This window comes from Camelus ferus, chromosome 35, assembly GCF_009834535.1.
Source record: "Camelus ferus isolate YT-003-E chromosome 35, BCGSAC_Cfer_1.0, whole genome shotgun sequence".
NCBI lineage: Eukaryota > Metazoa > Chordata > Mammalia > Artiodactyla > Camelidae > Camelus > Camelus ferus.
The window spans coordinates 23,264,203-23,289,365 of NC_045730.1; the positions used below are offsets into that span (position 1 = coordinate 23,264,203).

The 25,163-nt window shown below is 37.3% G+C and overlaps 1 protein-coding gene and 1 pseudogene across 3 annotated transcripts in view; both read left to right on the forward strand.

The window, feature by feature from the left end:
• RAB18 (RAB18, member RAS oncogene family) overlaps positions 1-21,194 on the forward strand; it is a 35,287-nt gene extending 14,093 nt beyond the window's left edge. For 2 of the 3 annotated variants that reach the window (XM_032474054.1, XM_032474053.1), the window contains exons 2-7: positions 10,610-10,671; positions 13,785-13,897; positions 14,596-14,668; positions 15,871-15,989; positions 16,064-16,130; positions 19,210-21,194. In XM_032474054.1, coding sequence (XP_032329945.1) covers positions 10,668-10,671; positions 13,785-13,897; positions 14,596-14,668; positions 15,871-15,989; positions 16,064-16,130; positions 19,210-19,385 — 552 coding nt within the window. In that variant the 5' untranslated portion in view covers positions 10,610-10,667 and the 3' untranslated portion in view covers positions 19,386-21,194. The remainder of the gene's footprint in view (positions 1-10,609; positions 10,672-13,784; positions 13,898-14,595; positions 14,669-15,870; positions 15,990-16,063; positions 16,131-19,209) is intronic. The other variant, XM_032474052.1, reaches the window with a different exon arrangement.
• LOC116661589 lies at positions 1,958-4,416 on the forward strand (annotated as a pseudogene).
• Positions 21,195-25,163: the final 3,969 nt, after the last annotated feature.

The window sequence follows — 25,163 nt, forward strand, 5'->3', positions numbered from 1 at the left end:
TTTTTTAATCCCATAGATTCCTTTGGATTTTTACATTCTTCCTTTCCAATCTGGTTGCATCTTATTTCTTGTTTTATTGCCCTGGCTACAGATCTCCAGTGCAGTGTTGAGCAGGAGTGATAGGAGCTGACATCCTTGTTTTGTTCCTGATATTAATGGGAAAACATTTATTTACAGTTGTTAGCTGTATGTTTTCATAGATGCCCTTAATCAGGTGGAGGAAGTTTCCATTCTAAGTTTGCTGAGAGTTTTTTCAGAAATGCATATTGGATTTTGTTTAATGTATTGTCCACATTTGTTGAGATGATCATATGAAGTTTCTTTTTTAGTTTAATATAGTGAAGTTTACATTGACTTCATTGAGTTTTTGGTTTTTTCTTTTCTCCTCCGTGTTACATCAACCTTTTATTTCCAAGATAACCTCACTTGGTTGTGATGTATTATTGTAAAATTTTGTCTCAGATTTTCATTCTAACTGTTCATGAGGGCTATTAGTCTGTAGTTTTCTTTACTTATAGTGTCTTCAGTTTCCTGGAAGTGTTTGTTTAGAATGGATTTTTATTTAAATACTTAGTAGAATTCATTCTGGGCCTGGAGTTTTTTTCGTGGAAAGATTTTTTACCACAGATTCAGTTTCTTTCTTGGATATAGAAATCTCTAGCTATCTATTTGTTTTTTTTATTGCAGTAAAATATACATAGCATAACATTTATCATTTTAACCATTTTTAAGTGTATGATTCAGTGGCACTAAGTATGTTCACGTTGTTTTGCAACCATCACTACTATCCATTTCCGGAACTTTTTCATTACCTCAAACAGGAACTCCACCAATTAACGATTAACTCCCACTACACATGTCCCCTCCGCCTCTGGTAACCTTTTCTGCCTTCTGTCCCTATAAATTTGCCTGTTCTTATTATTTGTATTAGTAGAATCATACAGTATTTGTCCTTTTTTTATTGGCTTGTTTCGCTTATCATAATGTGTTTAGTTAGGGTTCATCTGTATTGTAGCATTTATCAGAATTTCACTACATTTTATAGCTGAGTGTATCAGAATTTCACTTCATCTTATGGCTGATGATGTTTCATTGTATGTACGCACCACAGTTTGTTTACCCATTCATCTGTCCATGGACACTTCCCTGTTGTGAATAAAATTGCTGTGATCATTGTTGCACAAGGATCTGTTTGAGTCCCTGTCGTCAGTTCTTTTGGGTGCGTACCTGAGAGTGGAATTGCTGTGTTATATGGTAATTCTGTTTTTAGCTGTTTGAGGAAATGCCAACCTATTTTTCACAGTGGCCGTGCCATTTTATAATTCCGACCAGCAATGCACAAGTGTTCTGACTTCTTTGTGTCCTTGCCAACACGTGTTATTTTTCACTTTTTTCTTTAATAATAGCTATTTTAATGGGTGTGAAGTAGTATCTCATTGTGGTTTTGATTTCCATTTCCCTAATGAATAATGATATTGAGCATCTTTTCATGTGCTTATTGGCCATTTGAATCTATTATTTGGTGAAATGTCTATTTAGATCCTTTCCCCACTTTTGAATTAGATTTTCTGTTACTACTGGGTTATAGGAGTTCTTCATATATTCTGGGCACTAGCCCCTTATCAGTAGTACCTGGTTTGCAGATATTTTCTCCCATTTTGAGAGTTTTTCCCCACTCCCTTGATGGTGTCCTTTGGTGCACAGAAGTCTTATTTTGCTGAAGTCTAGTTTATCTGCTTTTCTTTTGTTGCCGGTGCTTTTGGTGCCATATTTTAAAAATGATTGTCAAATCCCATATTATGAAAGTTTTTTCCTATTTTTTTCTTCTAAGTTTTAAAGATTTAGTTCTTACATTTGATCTTTGATCCATTTTGAGCTAACTTTTATATATGGTGTAAGGTAAGGGTCCAACTTCATTCTTTTGTATGTGGAAATCTAGTTTTCTGAGCACCATTTGTTGAAAAGACTGTCCCTTCCCTATTGAATGGTCTTGGCTTCTGTGTTGAAAATCAGTTGGCTGTGTACCTGAGGGTTTATTTCTGGGCTCTCTATTTTTTCCATTGGCTTAAATGTCTGTCCTTAATGCTAATACCATTTGTTTTAATTATTGTAGCTTTGTAGTAAGTTTTGAAATAAGTTGGAAAGTGTGAGTCCCCCAGCGATTCCTTTCCTTTTTTTTCAATATTGTATTGCTTTTTAGTGTGTCTTGTAATTCTATATGAAGTTGAGTGTCAGTTTTTCCCTTCTGAATAAAAGCTTTTGGAATTTTTATTGGATTGTGTTGGATCTGTAGGTTGCTTTGGGTAGTGTTGTCCTCTTACCAATATTAAATCTTCTAACTCATAAACAGCCTGTCTTTCCACTTTATTTATGTCTTCTTTAATGTCTTTCAGCCGTGTTTTTTATTTTTCAGTATATAAATCTTAAAACTCCTTGGTTAAATTTATTCTTAAGCATTTTATTTTTATTATTTTTATTTTTAAAGTATTTTATTCTTTTTGATGCTATCGTAAATGGAATGATTTAAAAAATTTTTTTGGATTATTCATTACTAAAGTATAGAAATGCCTCGGTCTGACGGGCGCAGAGACGCTTCTGGAAGTAACATCACAATGCTGCTCAAGGAGAACCTCAAGTTCATTTCAAACTTGTGTTGGTGGGAGATGGTGGTACTGGAAAAACTACATTTGTGAAACGTCATCTGACTGGTGAATTTGAGAAGAAGTATGTAGCTACCTTGGGTGTTGAGGTCCATCCCCTTGTGTTCCATACCAGCAGAGGGCCTATTAAGTTCAACGTATGGGACACAGCTGGTCAGGAGAAATTTGGTGGACTGAGAGATGGCCATTATATCCAAGCTCAGTGTGCCATTATAATGTTTGATGTAACATCGAGAGATACAAGAATGTGCTGAACTGGCATAGAGACCTGGTGTGAGTGTGTGAAAACATCCCCATTGTGTTGTGTGGCAACAAAGTGGATATTAAGGACAGAAAAGTTAAGGCAAAATCAATTGTCTTTCACCAAAAGAAGAATCTTCGGTACTATGACATTTCTGCCAAAAGTAACTACAACTTTGAAAAGCCCCTCCTCTGGCTTGCTAGAAAACTGATCAGAGACCCGAACTTGGAGTTTGTCGCCATGCCTGCTCTCCTGTTGGAGGTGGTCATGGACCCAGCCCTTGCTGCGCAGTATGAGCACGATCTAGAGGGTGCGCAGACAACTGCTCTCCCGGATGAAGATGACCTGTGAGAAAGTAAAGCTGGAGCCCAGTGTCAGAAGTCTAGTTTTATAGGCAACTGTCCTTTGATGTCAGCGGTGCAGCGTGTTTGCCACTTTATTATATAGCTAAGCAGAACATGTGCTTAATCTTTGGGATGCTGAAGGAGATAAATGGGCTTCGGAGTCAATGTGGCAGTTAAAAAAAAAAAAAACTCCCATTTTTTTGGACCTGCATATTTAGCTGTTTTGGAACACAGTTGCTTCCTCCCTGAGTTTCAAATATAAGACTGAGACAGTCACATCACAATATTCAGTGGTGAAATCTTGTTTGTTACTGTCATTCCTATTCCTTTTCGTTTAGAATCAGAATAAAGTTGTATTTCAAATATCTAAAAAAAAAAAAGTATAGAAATGCAACTGATTTTTGCAGATTGATTTTATATCCTGCAATTTTGCTGCATTCACTGAATTCTAACTCACTGAATTTTTGTATGTGTGGAATAGAATCATTAGGATTTTCTACCTGTAAGATCATGTTGTCTGAACCGAGATAATTTTACTTCTTCCTTTCCAATATGGATGCCTTTTATTTCCTTTTCTTGCCTGATTGCTCTGGCTTGAACTTTCAGTACTCTGAGAATAAAAGTAATGAGAATAGGATCCTTGTTCTGATCTGAGGGGGAAGCTTTCAGTTTTTCACCAATGAGTATATTAGTTATGGGTTTTTGTATAGCCTTTGTCATGTTGAGAAAATTTCTATTATATTACTGTTTTGTTGACTGTTTTTATCATGAGAGGATATTGAATTTTGTCAGGTGCTTTTTCTATATCAGTTGAAATGATCATGTGGGTTTTTTTTTTCCCCTCATTCTGTTAATGGGATATATTACTCTGCTTATGTTCAACCATCTGTGTGTGTGAGTTTTATTCCCACTTTATGGTGGCGTATAATCCTTTTAATAAAGCTGCTGAATTCAGCTTGCTGGTATTTTGTTGAGAATTTTTGCATCAGTGTTCCTCAGGGATATTGGTCTAAGGTTTTTAATTTATTTTTTACTTTGTATCTTTGTCTGGCTTTGGTATCAGTAATGCTAGCCTCATGGAATGAGCCTGGGAGTGTAACTTTCTCTTCTTTTTTTTCTTTTAAACATTTTTTTTGATTTATAATCATTTTACAATGTTGCGTCAAATTCCAGTGTTCAGCACAATTTTTCAGTCATACATGGACATATACACACTTATTGTCACATTTTTTTCTCTGTGAGCTACCGTAAGATTTTGTGTATATTTCCCTGTGCTATACAGTGTAATCTTGTTTATCTATTCTACAGTTTTGAAATCCCAGTCTATCCCTTCCCACCCTCCGCCCCCCTGGCAACCACAAGTCTGTATTCTATGTCTATGAGTCTATTTCTGTCCTGTATTTACGCTTTGTTTTTTTTAAAAACCGACAACATAATGCCATTTGCAGCAACATGGATGCTCCTGGAGAATGTCATTCTAAGTGAAGTAAGCCAGAAAGAGAAAGAAAAATACTATATGAGATTGCTCATATGTGGAATCTAAAAAACAAAAACAAAAACAAACAAACAAAGCTTTTTTTTTTTTTTTTTTTGAAAATTGAGGATTGGGGTTAACTCTTTAAATGTTGGGAGAATTTACCAGTGAAGCCATTTAGTCTTGGGCTTTGCTGGGAGGTTTTTTTATTACTGATTACTGATACTTCTTATTAGTTATGAGTCTCTTTAGATTTTCTTTTTATAAGTCAGTTTTGTCAGATTGTGTGTTTCTAGGAATTTGTCCATTTCATCTAGCTTACCCAGTTTGTTAGTGTGTATTGTCCATTGTATGTTTTTGTAATCTGGTTTTTTTTCTGTAAAATTGGTAGTAATGTTTTCCACTTTCATATCTGATTTTTGTAATTTGAATTTCTCTTTTTGCCTAGTCAGTGTAGTTAAAGGTTTGTCACTTTTATTAATCTCTTTAAAAAAATCGAGCCCTTAGTCTTTGCTTTTTCTGTATTTTGTTTCTTTTCCATTTATATTGGTTGTGATCGAATTATTTCATTTCTTATCCTAGTTTGCACCTAGCTTGTTCTTCTTTAGTTCCTTAGGGTGTAAAATTAGGTTATTGATTTGAGATATTTCTTCTTTAAAGTATATGTGTTTATAGCTATGAATTCCTTTCTTTTTTGACCTATTGGTGGTTGAAGAGGGTGTTATTTACTAATTTCCACATATTTCTAGTGGAAACTAGTTTTCTAGTTTTCTTTCTGTTACTAATTTGTAGCTTCATTTGATTGTGATCAGAAGAATACTTCATATGATTTTAGTCTTTTAAAATTTATTGATGCTTGTTTTGTAGACAACATATGATCTATCCTGGAAAATATTCCATGTGCAATTGAGAAAAGTTTATTTTAGTTGTGTTGGCTAGCATGTTCTTTTGGGTTTAATTGGTTTGTATTGTTGTTCAAATCCTCCATTTGTTATTGATCTTCTATCTGGTTGTTCTGTTCATTATTGGAATTAGCGTATTAAAGTTTCCAACTGTTACATTTCTCCATTCAGATCTGCCACTGTTTCATATGTATCGAGGTTCTTTTCTTTGGTGAATATGTGTTTGTAATTGTTACATCTTCTTGATGAATTGACCTTTTATCAGTATAGTTTGTCTTTCTTTGTCTCTTGTAACAGTTTTGTCTGATACTAGTTCTCTCTTGGTTACTATTTGCATAGAATATCTTTTTCTGTCCTCTTATTTTCAATTTAAATGTGTCGTTAGCATGGTAGAGTCTCGTAGATAGCATATAGACAGGATATAGTTGGATCTTTCATATGTTTTTTTTTTTCTGCTAATCTCTGCCTTTGGAGAGTTTAATTTATTTACATTTACTTATTACTGTTAAGGCGGGGTTTACTGCTGACATTTTGCTATTTGTTTTCTGTATGTCTTACAGAGTTTTTGGTCTCATTTTCTCCATTATTGCCTTCTTTTGTGTTTAGTTGGTTTTTCATAGTGACATGCTTTCCTTCTGTTTTGCAATATTCTGTAGGTATTTTCTTTGTGATTTTTTTTTTTTAGTCTAATTGTGTAGCTTTTAGTCTTTTAAGGAAGTTGACATTTCATCTGAGTTGTCACATTTATTGGCATAAACTGGTTTGTAACATTCCCTCAATACCTCGTTAACCTCTGTACACAGTTGGTAATTGATGTGATCGTTCTTACTGTTTTTAATGGTAATTTTTATCTTTTCTGTCTCCAGTTTGGTTAGAAGTTTATCAATTTTATTGATTTTCCTTATAGCATCAACTTTTTGTTTCATTGATTTTTAAAAATTGTTTTTACAGGTTTGATTTTTATCAGTTTTTGATTTGAACTTTATTTCTATTCTTCTGCTTGCTTTGGATTTAAGTTGTCTGCATTTTAAATTGTCTTAGTTTGTTTGGAAGGTGAGGTTTTTGAGCTGAGGTCATTTTTTCTTTTCTAGTGTGGCCACTTAGTGCTGTAAATTTTTCTGCAAATGTTGCTGCAGTGACATTGCACAGATTCTGATATGTTGTGTTTTTCTTTTCATTCAAAATACTTCCTAATTTTCCTTTGAGCAATTTGATGATGGTGTTCCTTACTGCAGTTTTCTTCATGTTTGTGTCTGGGGTTTATTGAGCTTTATTGATCTATGGGTTATACTTTTAATTAATTTTGAAAAATTCTGGGCCATTTTTTTTCAGATATATCTTTTGTCCTTTATTTCTTTTTTGCTTGCCTATTAGACCACTTGAAGTTATCCCACATTAATTACTCTGTCTTTGTTTTTAAATAGTTTCTGTTGCTATTTCTTCATATTTACTTACATTTTCTTGTGCATTGTCTAATCTGATGTTAATCCCATTCTGTGTATTTTAAAGTCTGAAGCATTATCATTTTCATATCTACATACTTGATATGGAGTTTTTTAAAAATCCTTCACGTGTCTACATAACTTTTTGAATATGTGGTGTACAGTTATAATTGTTTCTAATATCCTTGTTTTTAATATGCTAGTTGTAACATCTGTATCAGTTCTGAGTTGGTTTCTGTTGACTGCTTTTTATTCTTTCAACAAGGTAGCTGATTCCGTTGATAGGTCCTGGTTTCTCATTCACAGGTGTCTCTTTATGGTGCAGTTGTGATCTGATAAATTTTCATGCCTCACTTACTTCTTGTTTCAAAGGTTTTACTGATTGTATTATCTAGTTTTAACTAGATAGGCAAGTGGGCCTAAAAAAGATTCCTGCAAAGGAACAGAATTGAATATTGTATTATAAATGCAGGCCCAAATGAACAAGTAGAGAAAAGCTGAAATGACAGTTCTGTAAGATACTGTGATTTATAATAAGAAATATATATATTTGGTTCCTGGCATAGAGCTCCTAAAACCCTTGGATTTTCTTAAGTGATAAGAGAAAAGAACTGTCTTTTATTTTTCATAGCAAGCCTTTTTCAACTATACCTGAGTTTATGTTAACAACATGACTTCTGCAAAGCCCTTAGCGTAGAATCTGGTTGCCAGGGGGACCAGCCATATATCAAGGTTTGGAAGTTTCAGCCCTTTCATACCTCCTGAGAGGGCTGGAGATTTTGTTTAATCACTAAAGGCAAGTGATTTAATCAATCATTATCTACATAAGGAACCTCCTTAAAAATCCTAAGCCGAGGTTCAGAGGGTTCCATGTTGGTGAGCACAGAGAGGTACAGGGAGAGTGGATGCTTGGAGAGGGCACAGAAGCTCTGGGTCCCTTCCCCATACCTTGCCCTGTATATCTCTTCCATCTGGCTGTCCTTGGGTTGTGTCCTTTTCTAATAAAATGATAATCTGGTAAGTAAATTGTTCTCCTTAGTTCTGTAGGCTACTGCCACAAATTAATCAAATTGAGGAGGGGATTGTGGGAACCTCTCATTTGTAGTCAGTTGGCCAGAAGCAAAGATAACAACCTGGACTTGAGATTGGCATCCCAAGTGGGGCCGGAGGGGCAGCCTTGTGGGACTGAGCCCTTACCTGTGGAATCTGTCTCTAATTTGAGGTGGATGGTGTCAGTTGTAGGACGCCCAGCTGGTGTCCCTGGAGAGTCAAAGAATTGGTTGTTGGGAAAACCCTACATATTGGGTCACTGAAGTGTTCAGTTTTATAGTAGAGCAGAAGAAAAACACAGGAGTGTTTTATTTAGACATTCTGCTTCTTTTATGAGCTCCTTGTCATCCACGTGAGGAGGTTGAAAAGATAATTTAGTCAAACCTTGTGAGAAGTTGGCAAGATCAAATTTACCAAGATTCCCACTGCTGCCGCCATAAATGCAAATTAACAACCACTTGCAAAACAGAAGAACCAGGCTTGATGAAGCAGATCGAGCATCTGAGAGCTAAAGAGCTCACTGTGCATGGGATTCACCAGAGGAGCCAGGGGAAGGAGAATGGGAACTGAGGGGTGTCCGGGTCCAGAGGAGGTGCCCTTTCAGATCCCCTGTCTCTTGACTCCAGGGGCAGTGTTTCCCAGGGCTGTTGCGTGTAGCTTTCAGATCTCAACTGTCAGAAGAGTGAGTACTTGGAAACAGTTATTGACATGCAAATTATACATATGACAGAGATGCTCATTAGACTGCCAGGAAGCATACCCAGAAACAGGATGTTACAAAAGAGAGAGAAGACCGGGGGAGGGGAGGAGGACACAGAATTTCTGGGAACAGTGAGTTTCTATTCACAGGCAGACTGATGAACTGGTAGCTAGCAGAAAGGCCGGTCTGCCCTTGAGCATATTGCCTAAAGAGTTTAAGAAAGAAAAATTCTTTATATTTTCTCTGAAGACTCTTGAGAATTTAACTGTGGCGTCTGGATGACAGGCTGTCACTATGTTATGTCTACCAATGGCCTTCATTTAGTGCCTGAACCAAGTCAGAGCCGTTCACCTCGTCCCCATGTTTTCAAGTTTTTTTAAGCAATATGAATGAAATGGAAAATAATTTCGTATTTTTTATATAGATGGTGTGGCATATTTCTGTATCCAGACCTGGTGAATACAGGTCTAGATTATTTAATATATTGAATTGTTTGTTTGCTTCACTGCAAAGAAACTTGACACTGAGGTTTTCCTTGAACATTGTAATTGGCACTGTCCTTTAACTAACGGTTGCCTGCCATTCTAGGTGTGACTTTATCAACTTCTTAGCTCGAAACACCAAACTTTTTTTTTTAATCTTTGGCATACAGAAAGACCTGGCATAATTCATATTTTGAAATGAATTTTTATTACTTAATTTGTGTGTGTAATGGATCACCAGAAATCATCCAAGATTTACTAATGTATTTTCATATTGGTGACAGGTGTTCTAGGAAGCGTTTAGTATATGAGGGTGCTGTTCATCTTAGTTGTGGCTGTTCTGAATTAATTGCGACAAGCTAATAAGATCTTTTGAAAGTTTTTTCCCAGGCTTCTTGAGCTAATGTTTTCCCTCTGGCCAGTGGGGTAGACTGCACATTATTTTTGATACTCTTTTACGACATGCGGGTAGTTACTGTTCATTTCAGCCAGATGGCACGTGTCAACTCCTTTTCCTGGAAAGGGAGAAGTTTTGGGGGTTGAGGGGCTGCTGTCGTAAAACCTTATGTGACTTTTTACGGAACTCGTCTTCCCTTTATGTAAACCCGTGCTTACCGGTTTTTACTGTGCTTTGAGTGCTCCTCTTCCGCTTACGAAGATCCTTAGAGGATTGGGCACAAATGTTTTTGTGTGTAAATTCTCTTTTTGCAGTTGTGCATTAGCAGATAATTATTGATGAGTTTATAGAAAACGAATACTGTTCTTTTCAGGATAAAAACAAAAACAAAGAATTCATAAGACAAGGGGTGAGTGGCACTTTTGTCATTTTTCCAGTCCTCTCAAGCTGCCCATCATCAGAATCTGTGGGTATTGGCCAGCTGTGAACAACACCCTTAATAACTGTGTGTGGATGCTTAGGGAGGCCCTGGAAAACCGCCCCGGCCGCCAGTCCCCAGGCAGCCGTCTTCTCTGCATCAGCACCATGAGTTCCAGCTCTTGGCTCTTAATGTGCAGAGTCAATCACCACCTTACACTGAATTTCATTTTTTTTCAGTTAAAATTTTTATTTTTTCAGGACGTCCAGGTAGGTAGATGTTGAATTCTACAGGCATTTGGTTTTCATTCTTCCTGATTAAATTCTAAGCTGCTTAACTTCAGTGACACTATTTCGTTTATCTTCATGTTCATAACTAAGAATTTGGGTGTGAATTTGGGCATTTGATAAAGTGGCTTTTCTATTTCCTGGTTTTCTTGGTAATTAATTTTAAAAGTATCTTTTACTGGAATTCTTATAAAAATTTTTATCTTTTCAAGGTGTTGACTTTAAGGTGAAAACAATTTCAGTGGATGGAAATAAGGCTAAACTTGCAATATGGGTAAGAATTTTTAAAATGTGTACTGCATAAATATTAAACTTGTACTTTTTGAAGAAGCAGAAATTGATGTGTATAGTGTTCTAGAGGTGAATGAGCAATTTGTATTAAATAAGTTGGGAGATTTAATGTTGATTAAAGGCTAAATAATAAATAGTTAATCTGTAATCAGGCAGACACTTTTACTTAAAAATTTAAAATATATAATCCCTTCAGAATATTTGAGAACAGAACAGAATATTAAAAAAGATCATCTTGTTTGCCAGAGAGAATCATTGTGATTGAATGTGTTGCTTTCAAGTTTTAAAAAGAGCCTAGACTGAACTAACACTAAAGGCAGTTATTGGGGAGAAGGGGGATGAAGTGATACTTTAAAAAATTACTTTTCGTCTTTGTTAGTATAAATATTTATAAAATCTGAGTTGGCCAGCTTTGGATTTTTAAAAAAATACTGATGCCCATTCTTAGGTTCTTTTCATTTGCCTATAAACCCAACCCATTCTGATCCACATTCTTTGCTAACTCGACCTCTTCCTGGTAGTGCTGAATAAGGCAGCCTTAGCTATAAAACATCCAGGATGCTCAGTGTGTGTCAGTCTGCCGTGTTTCCCCGTCTCTCCTTCCTTCCCTCCTATGTCTAAATATGATTGCTATATATTAGATATATTGCATATATAATTTATAAAAATATACTCATATCTAATTCCCACATATACCATAAATATATTTTTGTAACATGATAATATTAGAACTGGTCAACAGTCATCAGATTGTGATGATGCAGTGTGACGGTTAAATAGCAAATGCTGTCTGGGTGTCAGTTCCAGGTTGAAACAGCAAGTGTTCATGCACGTATGATCTTACTCATGTTGATGGCATGCTCTGAATGGCATACTGTTTCTAACACACATTTTATCTCAAATAACAAATAACTGTGTGTGCCTTATGTTTTTCCTGTTAATCTTTTTCTAATATACTTTACATGATTGGTTGGCTATTTGCCCCTTCCCCAAAATATATTTAATACCAGTCAGAACAGTAATGTGTAACAGAAAACGATTTGGAAAATGTTGGACTAGACCATAATAAAATATATTGAAGTTTAAGAATGCCGGCTTCTTTTTGTACTAAAGTGGGGCCTGATTTTCCATGTGCTTTTTGTGCTTGATTTATTGCTTTGTGAAATACATAATTCAGAGTAGGACTGAGACTTGATGGTTACCATGAGGTCTTACTTTCATACAAGAGATTTTTTTGTTTGTTTGTTTGTTTTTAATTTACTTTCTAGTTCCTGCCCAGTAAAAAGCCTGTCAGGCATTATTGAAGTGACATTTTTATCATAGACCTATAAATGTTTTTTAAATAAGAGAGGTTCCTCCTGACAGTAGGATAATACAGGCTCATTCTGAAAAGGGTAATTGAAGCATTATAAAATTAATAGGGAAGAAAGTTCATTTTTAACCAATGTCTACATTTTAGTGAACATCCTTAAAAATATCTTAGACACATGCATATTGTTAAACATACGTTTATATGCAATTTTCTACAAGAATGGATTATATACTTTTTCACCTGCTTGCTGCTTGCCCCCCTTTCCCCCCTTTCCCCCCAACACATGCTGTATTCATTGTTCTGTGTCAGTGCACATAGAGGCACATCAATTTAAATGACCACCTGGCTGGACTGTAACTTAGTCAACCCACAGTGAAAAGTATTTGCATTGTTAATAGTTTTTCACAAAGAACAGCAGTGCTCTGGTGAGCATCCTGATTTATACAAAATCTGTGTGTACTTGTCCAGTGACTTTGCAACATGTGCTTGGAAGTGAAATCATTGGCTCAGAGAATGTGAAGATTTAGCATTGGGGTATAAGAAAAAGGCTTTCTGTACTATACAGTGTTAATCTTTCTCATTTTTGCCTGAGTAATAATTTTTCACTTTTATGTGCATTTCTTTTGATTACCGAGTTTTTCTCTTATTTATTGATTTTATTTTTAATGAATTTTCTTTTATATGCTTTGCCATTTTTACATTAGAGTTCATCTTTTTCATGATTAACATCTTTGTATAATAAAAATACTAGTTTTTTGTCATATTCCACATTTTTCCACTCTGTCATTTGTCTTGAGAATCTTAAGATGAATCCATATTGATTTTACTGTGTGTGTGTAATACTGTTACATGCTGCATATCTTCCCCCCCCCCCAAGTTTGTCATTTACTTTCACATATTGTTTAGGATGAGTGTGTGTGTGTTGGGAGGAGGTGGGGGGTGGGGGAGAGCTGCCGTTTGCCATACCACGGTTTCGGTGTTTGTGTGATTAGATGAGTTGTTCATGCATCTGGGTGTCACGTCCTAGTGAGGAAGGCCTTCTCACTCAGTGTTAGAAATATATGCATCTGTTGTTTTTTCTCATTCTTCTGTGGTTTTATTAATATACATAAAATCAGCTCCTCTCCCACCTGCAAGTTCCTCCCAGAATCATTCGAGTAGAATGGCAGGCAAGCACAGCGCCACCCCTCTGCCCCTGAAGGTGCTGCGCTCACGTCACGACCTACCTGCTGCCTCTCAGGCTGTTTTTCTCTGCGTGTTTTCCTCATGTCAACTCCCCGCATGGTTAGTGAGACTTTCTGGGTACTTCCCAGCCCTTTGTCCATTTCTGTCTTCTCCTGTCAGAAGATAAAACCAGAGATAGAAGCTCTGATTCTTTTTATCTTACAAAGATGTTGTTACACTTACTGCAAATTCCTGCTTTAAAAACAAACAAGCAAAAACCTAACTTCTGACTATTTATAGATATAAATTTTACATTTATAAATCCTGATCCAGCTGAGCTTCCGCCTGCCCCATAACAACACTCACATTTATAGCCGTGGGCCTGGCAGTTAAGTTGACGTTTGATATACGCCTTCACTTTTCTTCAGCTTATTTTGCATTAGCGGACTGTGAACTTTTTTTTAAAAGGCTGGATAGTAGATTCTTAGTCCAGTCCTAAAGCAGGCCACATGGCAGTACATAAGGGAATCAGGAAAACTTTAGTTAGTAAAAACATAGATGATGAAACAGATGGTGGGCCGAGGCAGCAGTTTGCAAACTGCTGCTTTGCATAATCTTAGGTACCTTGAAGGCACAGTCCAAGGATGGTAGAAAGAAGACAGAAGGAACCAGGCCCAGAGGAGACTTGTTGATTCGTTTATTCTTTTCAACGAAAGTTGAGCACCTGTCTAAGGCAAGAATTGCTGGAGGCTGAGGAATTAAACTGGTGATTAAGCAGATGGGGTTCCTTCCTTGGGAAATTCACATATCCTATGAGTGTACCTCTTACATTCATTACTCCTGATGTGAATCAGAAACATGGAATAAGGAGTTGTTTGGTTTTTTTGCATTTTCCTGAAAGAAGATACTTAGAAAACATTTTTAAAAGTACAACCTAAAAACTGCTTACCTAAAATAAGAAACAGCCCTGTAATTCTCTTTAAATCACTGGTTTTCAACCTTGATTCTATGTTAGAATCACCTGGGAAGATTTTTAAAACTTCTGTCATAGCCTAGGAACACTGAAATCAGCATCTTTGGGAGCTGGATCTAGGCTTCGGTATTCTTCAATTCCCAGGAAATTTTATTTGTACAACCAGAGTTGAGAATCATTGCTTTCAGTGAAATGGGTTTCATGTGTGATAAAAATCTTAAACCCAAAATGGTAGAAAACCTATATACTTTGTTGCATTTTTCTATAGATGATGCAGTATCTATTAATTTAATTTTTATGTAACACTAACAGTAAAAGAACACATTTAAATTTTAAGTTTATAAATGAGTTTGTGCATTGATACTTTAATAATGCTGTTCAGCGTTCTTCTCTTAGTATGTTAAAGGTCTATTATTTATACTTTGTTTTGTTTAATAATAATTGATTGTCATTTTTAGGATACTGCTGGTCAAGAAAGGTTCAGAACATTAACTCCCAGCTATTATAGAGGGGCACAGGGTGTTATATTAGGTAAGGTCTTACTTTAATATACTGTTTAAAAATATTGTTGTTTTATTATTGGAATTTCTGACTTTCCTTGTTTGTGAAGGTCAGTTAAGTTTTTGTTTCACTTTAGTGCTGCTTTTTTTGTGACTTGAAGTTGCGTTAATTTCATGTAATATTAATGAATATTTAAGCTTAAAATTTTGTTCCAGCCCTTTGTCTAGCAATTAAAAAATAAAGATCAGACTATAATTTATTTGATTTAAAAGCACATGTTGCTGAGGACGTAACAAGGACTAGTCCTCTTGCTGTTGGTCTGGTATCCAAAGCCGATCTTCAATCAGGAACTCATTCATACTCATTGCCACTCATACAGGTAGAAGAGTATTGGTTGTTTAGTGGGATCTGTTTCATTAGTCCTGAAAAAGTAACACAAAGCACTTAATACTGTTGACTTACAATCACACAGAACTTAAAAACCACGTGTGGGTTCTCAGTATAATTTATGGCAAAGTGCTTGTTCTCAATATTCCCGGGAAACTGAATATTGATCAGTTGAAGGGAGAAATCTCTTTTTATATCGTGACTTGTGAAGCTTTGGTTTGGCAGTGACTCTTTCTGGTTTTGATTCAGGATCTTCTACGTTTAGAAACACTTTAAATTAATAAGCTTTTTATTTAGTATAATGCAGAACGACACCAGGTGGAAGTGAAGACAGGGAGACAATCGGGATCCCCCACTCTCTCTACATACTTTTTCAAATTTAAAATTCTGGTCCTTGTAAGAAACAAAGAAATGAACAGGATGGTAGATTTTCAATTCATGTAAAAATTTTTTTTGGTATTTTGAGACATTTGAATCTAAACACCTTTTGGGTTTTAGACACTCCTTTTTTTGTTGTTATTATGAATGGGGACAGCTGTTGTTTTGTTTAAATTAATTTTCAGTTTTCACACAGTATATAATTTTGTTTCTTTCACAGTGTGTGTTAATTAAATTGAAGTGTGTGTTTATGTAAATGTATTTTTTTTTAATACACTTGAATCTTCCATCTGAATCAGACACTGATTTTTAAGCCTTGAACGCTTAAAAAACAGACTTGCCTGTATAGGCAAGTTAGTTAGTTCCTAGTTATATATCACTTAGTTAATTAGTTCCTAGTTATATATCAGAAATATAATGCCATTGTTTCTTTTAATGTTCACTTAATAAATGACTTTTTATTTCAGTGTATGATGTCACAAGAAGAGACACCTTTGTTAAACTGGATAATTGGTTAAATGAATTGGAAACATACTGCACGAGAAATGACATAGTAAACATGCTAGTTGGAAATAAAATCGATAAGGTAAGAAGTCAGACACTTAGCATTTTGGCTCTGTATTTTGGTAGCTTTTCTTGATCTTTGCATTTATGTTTTAGGAAAATCGTGAAGTTGATAGAAATGAAGGCCTGAAATTTGCACGAAAGCATTCCATGTTATTTATAGGTAGGTGTGTGAATATTTATCCTTTCATTAATAATGAAGAGTTTGAAGTGGAGTTTCTATTACATTCTTCTCCTTACGAACCGTACATTGTATGTATTTAGTTTATGATGTCTTATGCTGTAAAACTAACTGTAGAACCTGGTTCCTTATATTTTCTTCTGCAAAAAAAAAAAAAAAATAGAATCACATTATGTGAATTCATACAGAACACAGTCATCTCATTCCTCTCGGGATTGAATGGCCCTCAGTAAAGCCAGGCGCCCAGGCTGAAGTGTAAACTGGTCCATGTGCTCGGGGCAGTGGCACCCCCTGAGAGCTTGTTGAAAATGTTTCATTCCAGGCCCTAACCCAGATTTTCTGAGTTAGAGTCTGCATTTCAACATGACGTCCATGTGATTTGGATGCATGTTAATATTTGAGAAGCACGGTAGAGCTGGGGCGGGCCCCACTGCTTGTCCGGGAACACGGCACACCCCATCAGCTACGCATCGCCTGTGGCTCTTTCTGTGCTTTGTGGCAGAGTTCAGTCACTGCAGGGGAAACCATATGGCATCAGAGTCTAAACTATATACCCTCTAGTCCTTTCCAGAGGAAGTTTGTTGACCCCTTATCTCACAAAGTGGACTAGCTACATCACCAGGGAGCTTTTAAAAATGACAGGTCCCTGGGCCTTATCACAGGTCTGAAACAGGGCCTAGAAGGCAGTTTATAAAAAACACCCTGGTTGATTCTGATATGAAGCCCGCTTTAGGACTTACTGAGTTAGCTCTCCTGTGTTGGAACCTACTGGGAATCAGGAGATGGAAGTGAGAGAGCATCACATTAGACAGAAGGGGAGTGGTGTAAATGGAAGGCACAGGGAGGGTTAGGCAGGAACTGAGTAGTCCTCCTGCCACTTACTTGCTGGGTGTCCTTCATGTCTTTATGTCAGTTTGTTCAATTAATATCTGTTCAACACTGTGGCTGTAACAGTGAACAGAGTGGCCCAGCTCCTTGCCCTCATGGAGTTTACATACCAGAATGGGAAACAGACTTATGTAAGTAAGCAGTACCATGATGGAAACAAAGCATTGTAACGGGAGAGAGAATGACCAGGGTGGTAAGTAAAAGTTCTTTGAGAGAGTGCCGTTTGAGCAAGAATCCATCACACAAAGTCCTAAGGGACAGCGTCTGAGGCTGAGAGAATAGCGGATACTTCCTGAGGGAGGAACCAGTCTAGTGTGTTTAAGAAACAGGAAGGAAAGCCTGTGGGCTGGAGCATAGTGTGTGTGGAGAGGAGGATAGTGATAATGGGAGAGGAGATTTTAAAAACTCGTGTTGGACCTTTTAGGATAAAGAAGCGAATTTTATCCCAAATGTTGTGGAAAGTAAGGGAGTACTTCAAAAAGTCTTTAAAAAGACTCAGTTGTGTAGAAAACAGACCAAGGGAAGCAGAAGCAAGAGGCTAGTTTATCTTACAGTGGCGCCGGTGAATGCTGCTGGTGGCATTGACCGCGGTGGCAGTAGTGGGTGGTGGAAGTTGGACGATCCTGGAGATCCTTGGATGGCTGTGCTGACAGACTGAGGGGGAGGGTAAGGAAGGGGAGCACAGGTAACTCGGAGTCTCTGGCTTGAGCAGCTCGGACTGCACTGCCCTGGCTGGGCTGGGGAAGACTGAGACAGGAGCAGGTGTGGGTCGGGAAGGAGGGAATCAGGAACAAAGTGTGTTTCGGACAGCCAGTGGCCATGCTGGCCGTTGGCACTTAGGTGGCGTTTAAAGTCATGGGATTGGGGCGATCCCTACAGGAAGACCTGGAAGACAAGAGCTGAAGACTGAACCTCAGGCTACTCCAGCAATTAGACATCAGCAGAAAGAGGAGGTGCCAGCAAGTAAGGCTGTGAGTGACATGCCAGTGAGGGGACTACCCAGAAGTGTTCAGTGTCCTGGAAGCCAAGTGAACAAAGAAAATGATCAGCTGTATCAAATGCTGCAGGATGTCAGATAAGATGAGGACGTTGGATTTGACAAGTGGGAGGGTGTTGGTAGTCTTAAAAAAAATCAGTTTCCATGGAATGGTGGGGAATAGAGTAGGCTGAAGAGAAAATTTGAGATAAAATGGAAACAACTTGTATAGTTCACTCTTTATGACAGTTTTGCTTTGGAAGAAGAATGGGGAAACTGGGTGGCTACTAAGCAGGGTATGTGTGCTGGAAGGCAAGTTCGTTGGTTGGTTTGGGTGGGTGAGTGGTTGCTTAATAAGATGGACAATAATTTTGGTGGGCTTTTAAGCTGATTGTTATAATCCAATAAAGAGGGCACATGATCCTTCAGTGAATGAGAAGGGATGGGATCTCAGGAACTAGACAAGGTGGGGGGGGGGGTGCTCAGACAGCAACCGGGATGGTTTGCCCATTGCGACAGGAGTGAAGGCAGAGCCTGCGGATACAGGTGCGAGTGGGTTGGTAAGTCTATGAGAGGTATGATCTGTAGTTCTTGTCTGATTGTTTCTGTTCTTAGTGTAGAGGAAGACCATCAGTTGAGTTAGAGGAACTTCAGGATGAAGGCATAAAATAGCCATCTCAGACGGGGAGAAAGGTAGTCAGTAGGAATGTAGGGTGGGGGAGCAGGGCTGTGTGTCCACAGAAGTTTCCTGAGCAAGAATTTAAATGGCGCCAGTGTTGATGATTGTGTATCATTTGTCCAACCACCTGTAGCTGCTTGGTTGCAGGCACAGATTAATTGGTTTAACTTGGAGCCTAAATTTCCTTGTTCTAAAATGGGAATAATATTTCCTTCGGGGGCTAATTTTAAGAACTAAACAAAAAATTAAGGAAAGAACTTTTGCACAATGTTTGAGTAAGGTTTTAAAATTTACAATTCTATCACAAAATCTGGGGCTTGTATACCACTAGTCTTATGGATAGAATTTAAAGAGCTCCACTTTGAGAGTTGTGGGTAATTCACTAATATTAAACCTGTGGGGAGAAATTTGGCTCCTTATATATTGTCGACTGATATTTCTGCCATAATAGTTTCCCAGAAAATCCTAGGAGTATGACCAGAAAAGAATGTACTCTCACAACTGTGCTTGAATTTCAGAGGCAAGTGCAAAAACCTGTGATGGTGTACAGTGTGCTTTTGAGGAGCTTGTTGAAAAGATCATTCAGACGCCTGGACTGTGGGAAAGTGAGAACCAGAACAAGGGGATGAAGCTGACACACAGGGAAGAAGGCCAAGGAGGTGGGGCCTGCGGCGGCTACTGCTCTGTGTTATAAACTCTGGGAAGTGCCATCTCTTGCATATTTGATCAGATAGTGACATCTTTCTGTACATAAACTCTGTAACTGCTATTCTAGGGACCTTGCGGTTTGCACATACTTGTTTTGTATCATGGCAGTAAATACTTGCGAGAAATCCCACTCACCGACTTTCCCAGGTAACACGTTACGGTACGGCATGCACAGTCTGCAGTTTTTTATGTAGCATAAGATAGGTGTACCTTTATAAGTACATTTGATTTTATGATTTACGTTCATCATGTGATTTAAAAAACCCACCTATCTAGTATATGTTGGTCCAAGGTCTACTTTTGGCCTCCTTTTCGCTTCAGTCCTCCCGTCAGTTACTGACGAATCGGTACACAGAACTCCCAGGCCCACTGGGAGATAAGCAGATGTCGTCAAGCCTGGCCGGTTTGCCTTCAGGAATAGCAAAGAGCATGCTTCTACAGCTTCTCTAGGACGCTTGCTGACAGGGTCTCTTCTAGTTGTGAGCAAGATTCTCTTGACAGGTCGCAGTCCAGTCCAATTTATAATTAAATCTCTGTTCTGATGATGCTTCTAAAACCGCATTTATGTGTTAAAGAAGTTTGGTCTTACTTTGAATTTACTTCATTGAGTAGCTCAGTTGCTTAACTGGTGTTTTAATTCTGTGATTTGTACGTGGGCTTCATGACCGTTGTTGTGGGATTTCCATTTACGTGGTATTTGGCAGAATGGCAATAAGGTTTCCTCCCGTTTCGGTTTTGGAAGGACAGCAATAGTGTGTTTTATGTAATTCATGTAGTACTTAACACTTTTAAAGCCAGCGCCTTTTCCCATGAACGTTGGTGGGGTTTGTCCAGGTACCTCAGTTGTAGCTTGTATAATGTTAATGAATGTCTGTATCCTGTGACTTCCGTAAATGGCTAGTTGATATTCATAAATGTATTTCTGCATTTTGAGGGTTGAGGGTAAAAACACTAAACTGTAATTTGAGAAAGGCATATTGCTTCAGATTTTCACATTGTGGGAAAGTACTGTTGTAATGGAAATCTTGGCAACTCACTGTAACGAGCAGTCAACAGTTTATCAAAACCAACTTGTACAGACTAATAAACCTTTTCCACAGCATTCAGTTTTCTAACCTCTTGCTATTGTATATTGTAGATTTTTTTTTCATTCGTATGTTATTTAATTTACACTGATCTCTGCTCTTTTAAACCCCCAGATAAGTAATTTGTCCTTTCAGGCAGATCACTCTTAATACCCATCGGTAAGATTAATAAGAAATACTCATTTCTGGGCAGTTTGTTCTCTGTATACAATTGCAAATGATAAACATTTTTGTGAGTCGCCTTTGCAATACATGTGATAATTGAGTTACTTCAAGTTGGGTTCTTTCTGAAATGTACATCTTCATATGAGAAAACCTCACATTCTACATGCTTCACACTTGTTAGACTATGTTACATGTGATTAAAGGTTTAATACATTATGTATTTTTTTTTTTACTGTTAAACATATATACTTTAATGTTGGAGAAAGATAGCTAACACATGTACTTATGATTTGTTGTTACATTAAAACTGTAGATTTGTATATTTATGTACACATTTGTGTAGTTTCTATATTGACAAGACATTTCTGTTTATTGCTGTTTGCTCCTTGAGTTATATAATAATCTTTCTGTGCATTGGATTGTCTTGATTTGATCAGAATTTGGATACATCTGAGTCATTTAACTTTTAAAAACCAATTTTGTTTGATAGATTTATATTGTAACTTTTTACAGTTTTTGAATAAATATAGCCTGCTTTCCCTAGATGCATTTGTGCAGGAAGTGTTATACATTTCCCTACTACTCTCATCAGCTGAGGAACTCCTGAGTATAATATTCAGATTCTGTTAGCTATTCTGTTACTATTGTTACACGCTTATTTCACAGCATAGGTTTCCTAAGCGCAGTAATAGTGATATCTAAAATTAGTCACTTAAGTAACAGAATTTTGTCATTTCTCCATTTCTCAAATCACTTGAAGTCATTTTTAAAGTGCCTTTTACAGATAGTGCAAATGAGAGCAATTAGAATATAGTATTTTGAGTTCTAGAATTACTGACATAGACCTAAATCAAACAAATAGCTGTTCAGTTTATATTAATAGTCGACATTTATTGAAAGCTTACTTGGTGTCAGGTGCTGTTCCAAGTGCTGGATCACCTCATTCAACCTCACAGCACCTGAAGAGGTTGGCTGGTACTGCAATTACGCCCGTTTTAAAGATGAGATGAATGAAACAGATACGTTTAGTAACTTCCCAAGGTTCACAAAGCTGATCGGTGATGTCAAGGCGTTTTCACTCCTGCGTCCACGCTCTTAGCCACCTACCAGCTTTTTGCTTTAGTGTGGCAGGCGTATCATTCTTTGTTCTGTGTAATAGGCATTTACAACCTGTAAGTTATTTCAGGTGTTTTGGTTATAGAGTCAATCCCACTGATGTAAACCAGCCATGTAAGTCATTTGACCTAAAAGTTAAGGTGGTGGAGTAGGTGGTCTCTTCTATTTTCTCACGGTGGAATGAAAATCCTTGACTTAGAAAAGATACAAAGTCAGGGGACTTAGGGCACCTTAATTTCCTGTTCGTAATTGGACATGAGAAAATATATTAAATCCGGGAACAGCCTTTTTCTCAAATTTGAAATCTAGGGGATGTTTGCATTTGGAGAACTCAATTGCCATCTACAGAATCACACCTGACGTTGGCTTTCTAATTGAATGCAGTCAGATTGGAGTTAATTTTTGGTTCATTATAGTTTGCATAGTCAGGAAGTAGCCATGATTCTGTTCTAAGTGTAGGAGTGGCTCCGTAGGTCCTAAGAGACTCCTTGTGCCACGACTGACTCTCCCTGTGGGATGGCACACACCTACCTTGGATCTGTAAGATCTATAAATACAGGTTAGTGTGTATTTTTTTCTAACATTTTCAGGTGAACTGGGATAATCCTCTAAGAACTGTAGACAGTAAGTCTTCTCCGTATTCAAGCATTACGCTTCTCTATCTTGGGGTCCACTTCACCAGCCATTCCTAGGAAGAGTTTGTGCTTCATGTATCTTCCCTTGTAGACATAGGAGTCAAAGCATTTAATCACTTTTAGAAGATATTATGCTAGTTCTGACCCCAGCTGTGCTGACGGGTGTCAACTATAGACTTCATGCTGGATTTTGTCTAGAAATGTTGAAAGAAAGGAACAGAAAGAAATAGGCAAAGTCAAGACTTGGAGCAAAGGAATGATTTACTCAGGATTCTTATTTGGGAACCTCGATCAGGTTGGAGAGAAAAAAATGTAGACAACTTTTGTTACATTTTAGGGCTTTAAATTTTACTATTTGTTGCTGGGTTTTTTTTTTTTTCCCCTCCATATTTAGGAATCAGTAATGTTTCTGATTGTGGTGTAAGTTTGCTTCAGCGCCTCTTAGTTCCAGCTCTTTTGTCACGTGTTTCCATTAGTGTGAGCTTCTGCTCTCAGTCCTGCCCCCTCACCATCTCTCTCACACAAACAGTGTTTTTCTTTTTCTTTTTATATTAACCTGATAACAAATTATGGGATTTTATTTGTATTTCTTTGATGACTAGTGGGGTTGAGCATTTTTAATATTTTATTGGATATTTATATTATTTTTTTATTCATTGCTGACGTGTGTTGTGGTTGCCTATCCACATCCACTTTCTTTTCTCACAGTACTGCGCATTTTTTCTTTGGACACCTGTCCCCCATCACCACACATGCAGTTTGGATGGGATTGTCACACCCTCAGCTCTAGAGCTGGCCTCGTTATTATTAACCCATGCCACTCCCCGCAACTCCCCGTAGTCAACGGCTTGGGGATGGGCACCTGGCCCACGTCAGGCTACTTAGTTACAGGATGTTTACTGAGGCTTCCTTAGGAGCTGCGGGAGAAGACACCTTCTTGGAGATAGTGTGGTGTGAGGATTCGTACTCTGAACTTGCTGCGGCCAGTTTTTCTAATTTAAAGGAGCCAGTCTGAGGCAGTACCAAGAAAATGAAAAGGAGTCTTAAGTTGAAGCCTTGATGCCATCTGGAGCCTCTGGATCAAACTGGACCTGAAGTTGGTGCTATTTCTGGACTTTGCATTTCTGTGAGCCAGTAAATTCCATTTTTGTTTAAGCCAGTTCAAGTTGGATCTTTCCTTGTAACCACATGTGTTCTGTCTATGGTCTTGTAGGGGCTGTTTGTACATTGAGTTTGATATGCTGATTACTATCACTTGAAAAGCCATTATTCTTACGTGACTGTTAGTATTTTAGTGAGGTTACTTTCATGTATTTCTTTGTGGAGAAACATACATATAAATGAGCTAATTTTGTAGATGTAATGTTAAGGACTCCTTATTTTATAGGGTCTCATGGGTTTTTGTTTGTTTGTTTGTTTCTATTTTGGTTTAATAGGAAAGTCTATAACAATTTACAAGTCTACTAGCAATACGTGAGGGGGTCGGTTTTCCCCCGGCATTCTCCGTCAGCAGCAGGATGTGTTCTCAGATTTTTGCCACTTTGATGTTTATAAGGTGTTTGCTTACTTTAGTTTGCGTTTTCTGCAGAGCATTTTTCATGTTTATAGGCTATTTGGAGTTTCTCTTTTTTGAAATGATTATTCATATCCTTTGCCAGCTTTTCTGTTCAGTTTTTTCCTGGTTTTATTATGTTACATGAGCTCTTTGTATGGTACGAATAATAACCTATATACGTATGTTTCAAGCATTTGTTTCTAACCCAATGTTTGTTTTTCAGTTTGTTTATGCTGTGTTTTTTCTTATAACTCATTTAAAAATATTTTATACCTTTTGGCTTCCTCAGCTCTTCGACTGTACATAACAGTACCCTTAACCTCTCCTGAGATTTTTGTTTTATTTTTTCTTTTAAATCCTTAATAACTTGGAATTCACTTTTGCTTATGACGCAAGGTAGAGGGCCATCTTGTCCTTCATAGGGTGGCCAGTTGGGCCAGTACTACATATTGAATAAACGTTCCTTTCCCCACTGGGCTGAAATACCACTTTTGCCCTAGATAAAATTCCCGTAAGTGCTGGAATTGACTTTGGCCTTCTTCACCTTGGAAGGTTGTGGATTTCAGTGTAATTGGTTTTCTTTAATCCTGTCTTTCAGTTTTGCTTTAAAGAAACATTCTTAGAAGGGCTTAGTGAGTTTCAAAAGACTGCTGCAAGAGGGCTGGCGAAACAGGTTTTTGGTGATACTGGCTTACAGTGTGTTTGTGGCTGATAAGGCAAGTCCTTTCTCACTCTGTTTCAGTTTGGTGTTTTTACATGAGTCTTTCACTATATCCTTTGCCTGTTTTTCCTTTTTGTGGTTCCTTTTCTAAACAGAGGAGTTCTTTCTAAAATGTGATGGGGATATTAATCTTTTCTCAGTAATCTCTGTTGCTGAAGTCTCCCAATTAGTGGTTTGTCTTTTGAATTTGTTTGAAACACTGCATAACTTAAAAGTTTTTTAACTAAAATTTTAATCATTTTAATCAATTTGTAAAAGCTGGGATTCTAGTTGGAATCACATGATAAATACTTCTACATTAATTCTGAGAAAACCAATACTTTAATGATAAGATTTGCCATTAGGAAATGGGATGTCTTTCTGACTATTCAGATTGTATACTGTTTTTTATATTTATAGTTTTCTTTACATAGGTCCTGAACCTTCTTTTTGAAAACTTATTCCTGAGAACTTGTTTTTCCCATTAGTGTGAGTAGAACTGGTTTTC